The sequence below is a fragment of the Watersipora subatra genome, chromosome 5 (assembly GCF_963576615.1).
Source record: "Watersipora subatra chromosome 5, tzWatSuba1.1, whole genome shotgun sequence".
Lineage (NCBI taxonomy): Eukaryota > Metazoa > Bryozoa > Gymnolaemata > Cheilostomatida > Watersiporidae > Watersipora > Watersipora subatra.
In genome coordinates this window covers 53,173,236-53,176,850 of record NC_088712.1, presented here as the reverse complement: position 1 = coordinate 53,176,850, position 3,615 = coordinate 53,173,236, and the positions used below count along the sequence as shown (strand labels likewise).

Below are 3,615 nucleotides of genomic sequence, written 5' to 3'. Positions count from 1 at the left end.
CTGGAATCAATTTATTTCTCTGATGTACTCAAGCAATTTGGTTATTGTTTTGACAAGTGACTTTATCACGTGAATTGAAAGGCTAATAAAAGGCTCAATATAAAACTTTTCGTAGCACTAGTTTACTACAAACACTTCGGGTTTCACCGAAAACCCCGTATCAAATTTAGATGCTCGCTACTATACAGTTTTGTTTCGGCTTGGTTTAATCGCGTAGTCGTAATCTGATTATGTGACCCATACTTCTTGCCAAATGGGGCAAACAATTTCTGCAGCATTTTTCGACTATCCAAGGTGACCAAAAGACTTGTCATGTTTATCAGAGGATGATATGCACTTCTTCAAGCTAAGGTTGAAAAATTAAACAAATTTTTACGGTAGGTTTTGAGATATCAGTTCTTAAAATGACAGGATTACAATGATGATGTAATAAATGTGTAAGGATAATAGACATGATTTTATTGAATGAGAGAAGTAAATTTGTGAAAATATTTCGACGAATTAGGTTGCATGAAAGTGTAAACAGACATTTACACTTTCATGCAACCTCATCAACCTTGTTCAGCTATGTCCCATTTGAGCCGTTTTGGAAAGGGATTCTAATCTACGGTGTTTTTGTGATGGCTGCGTTTAACTGTTCGTTTTTGAGCTTTTAAGAGCTTGTAATCACACTTCCACATATTTTGCACCTACAACATAGGAGAGTAAGACATGGTGAATCTTTTGATACCAAATAACTGTAATGTGAATTTCGTTGCAAGTCAACTTTTAAAAGATTTATGGCAGTGATAAAAAAGCGTTACGCTATTCCTCACAGGCAAACCCTGTAATAAAAAATGTTGACACTATATAACCCAGGTGCCCAAATGGAGGCCCACAGGCCTGATCAGGCCCTCCAGCTGTTTTGATCAAGCCCCCGCAGCTGTTGTAATTTTTTTTAATGTTTTGCAAGTTTTAAAGAGTTTGTTTGGCAATGCATTATTGTTAATGTATCAGTAGTAATTATTACCGTACTTTTCAGACTATTAACCGAACCTCTACATAGGCCGCATCTGCTTTATTTTTAAAAAAGGGTAATAAAACAATACATAGGCCGCACCTTTTTTATATGCCGCAGAACTCATGACGGTGCTTTTAACACGGCAGCAAATGTGCAGGAACAGTGCTGTTAGGCACTGTTTCATATTAACCGACGCTTTTTAATCCAGTGCCTAACGGAACAGTTCCGCAGTAGGCATTGTTTCGTTTTTATTTCACCGCTAGAGGCGCACTAACCGCAAATTCCGGTTTAATGCGCCTTAGCGGTGAAAGAAAAAACTGCAGAACAGCCGCAGCCTCTAAATCAGCCGCTTGGCTCAAAACATCGAGAAAAAGTAGCGGCTAACAGTCCAAAAGGTATGGTTATCTGAAATCACCCGACCAGCATTATCAACAATACTAGAGTTTAGTTTTGCGTTAGCGTGGGGAATTTCTCTGCATAAGTTGTTTGATTGTATGACTAATGACTTAAAATAATAATTTGTAAGCAATCATGGCTCAGAGATTGGTAGACAGAGAAAAGATTGGTAGACAGAAAAAACTGACGTTTTATTCTAAAATGGACTACACAATTCTTTTTCATGAAGTAAAAGGGAAACCTATGTGTTTGATATGCAATAATTCAGTTGCTATAAACAAGGTAGCAAATGTAAAAAAGGCATTACACTAAAAACCATCTTGACTATGACGGAAGATTTCCTCCAGGTACAGCTAGGAGGCAGGAACAGCTTGATAGATTAACAAGGCAGGCTAATGGACCGCCTAATGGCTATGATGAGGAGAGCTACAAGCTTGCAACAAAAAGCAGCTACTGCTGGTTATGAGGTTTGTTATAAAATTTCCAAAGCAATGGTTCCATATAGTCACGGCGAACTGTTCAAAGAATGCATGGTTTCAGCCGTTTAGCGCTCTACCCTGAAAAGCTAGATATTCAGCAAGCTGTTCAGTCAGTACCACTATCAAGGAATACGTGTGCCTGGCGGATAGAAGCTATTGCCAATCACTCGACTGAAGGTGTCATATATAAAATGAACAGGTGTAAATCATTTGCAGTTGCAGTAGATGAAAATACTGACATAAACGATGTTGCTCAGCTGAGTGTGTTTATTCGGTATTATCTCAACAACAAGTTTAGTGAGGACCTTGCAGCAGTTTTCCACTGACAGAACGTACGACTGGAGAAAATATATATCTGGCATTCAAGGCTTACATGGACTCCCATAAAGTGTCAATGCATAAGAAAAGTTCTGTAGCAACAGATGGCGCCCCAGCTATGGTGGGTGTATATTCTGGTTTTGTTAATCGACTGAAAAATAACAATCCTCAGATGATTGCATTTCATTGTATTATACACGAAAGCATTTTCTGTGCGCAACTGAAAGATGAATATGGAAATATTATGCTGGACATAATGAAACTACATGTAATAAACTTTCTCAGATCAAAATCATCTCTACGACACCGCCAGCTTAGAAAATTTCTACAGGAGTCTGATTCTCAGTATGATGAATTGTTAGTACACAACAATGTCAGGTTAGTACCATACTGCTATTTTCGAATTATACTTGACATACTTATTTTCATTACATTAGGATGAGGTAAAAAAGCACAGCAAAGTTGTAAATATTGTCAATTATTTTTAATATACAATGTACTTTAATGTGCTTTTGCAGATGGCTGAGTAAGGGTAGAGCTTTGCAAAGAGTATGGACTGTAAGACAGCATATTGAGCAGTTTCTTAGTGAGATTGGCGGAGATGCAGCAGAACGGTTTGTAGAGATTCTCAGATCGGAGCATTCACTGAGAGACATGGCTTTTCTGACAGACATTCTGGCTCATCTGGATGACCTAAATTTGAAATTGCAGGGTGAAGGTCGTAATGTGGTAGAATTCTGGCAGGCAGTAACATCTTTCAAAGACAAACTCCACTGCTTTTATGAGGATATAAACAGTGATATGAACCAATCATCAGAGAATTTGTGAATGGTCGTGATGATCTCGTGGACCTTACAGCAGCACGCGCTTTTCTCATTGATGTTTCTTCAGAGATGGAGCGTCGCTTTGCTGCTTTCGATAGTATCAATGGCATTATTGAGCTGGTTGCGTGCCCATTTTAGGCACATCAGCTTTGGAAAGCCCAAGTTAATAACTTTCCTTATGTTCAGACAGGTGAGGCAGAATTAGAGCTGTGTGTTGTAAAGGCAGATATACAGGCTAAAGCTCAATTTGCTGAGCAAACTATTGTAGGGTTCTGAACGCAACCTGCTGTACAGAAAAGGTATCCTTTCATTGGTGTTTCATTAACATTACAGATACTTCTTCTGCACAGTAGATTTTGTTGAGAATAAACCTACATGTGTTATTATGTTACACCTTGTTACTTTCATGTTTATGTTCATGTATATATGTTTACTTACCCATTACTTAAAATACACATACATTTACGTATATACAGCTGTATTCATGCCTGGCCCTCCTGATAAGGCCTGGTTACCTGTTTGGACCTCCAGCAAAAGTATTTGGGCACCCCTGCTATATAACAAAACTATGCAATCTGTGAAAGCTGAAGTTTTTCGT

At 38.3% G+C, this 3,615-nt stretch overlaps 1 protein-coding gene across 1 annotated transcript; it reads left to right on the top strand.

Moving 5' to 3' along the window:
- Positions 1–2,449: 2,449 nt before the first annotated feature.
- LOC137397455 (protein FAM200B-like) lies at positions 2,450–3,021 on the top strand. The gene is made up of 2 exons (XM_068083745.1): positions 2,450–2,571; positions 2,712–3,021. The coding sequence occupies exons 1-2, from the start codon at positions 2,450–2,452 to the stop codon at positions 3,019–3,021; spliced, it is 432 nt and encodes a 143-aa protein (XP_067939846.1).
- The last annotated feature ends 594 nt before the right edge of the window (positions 3,022–3,615 follow it).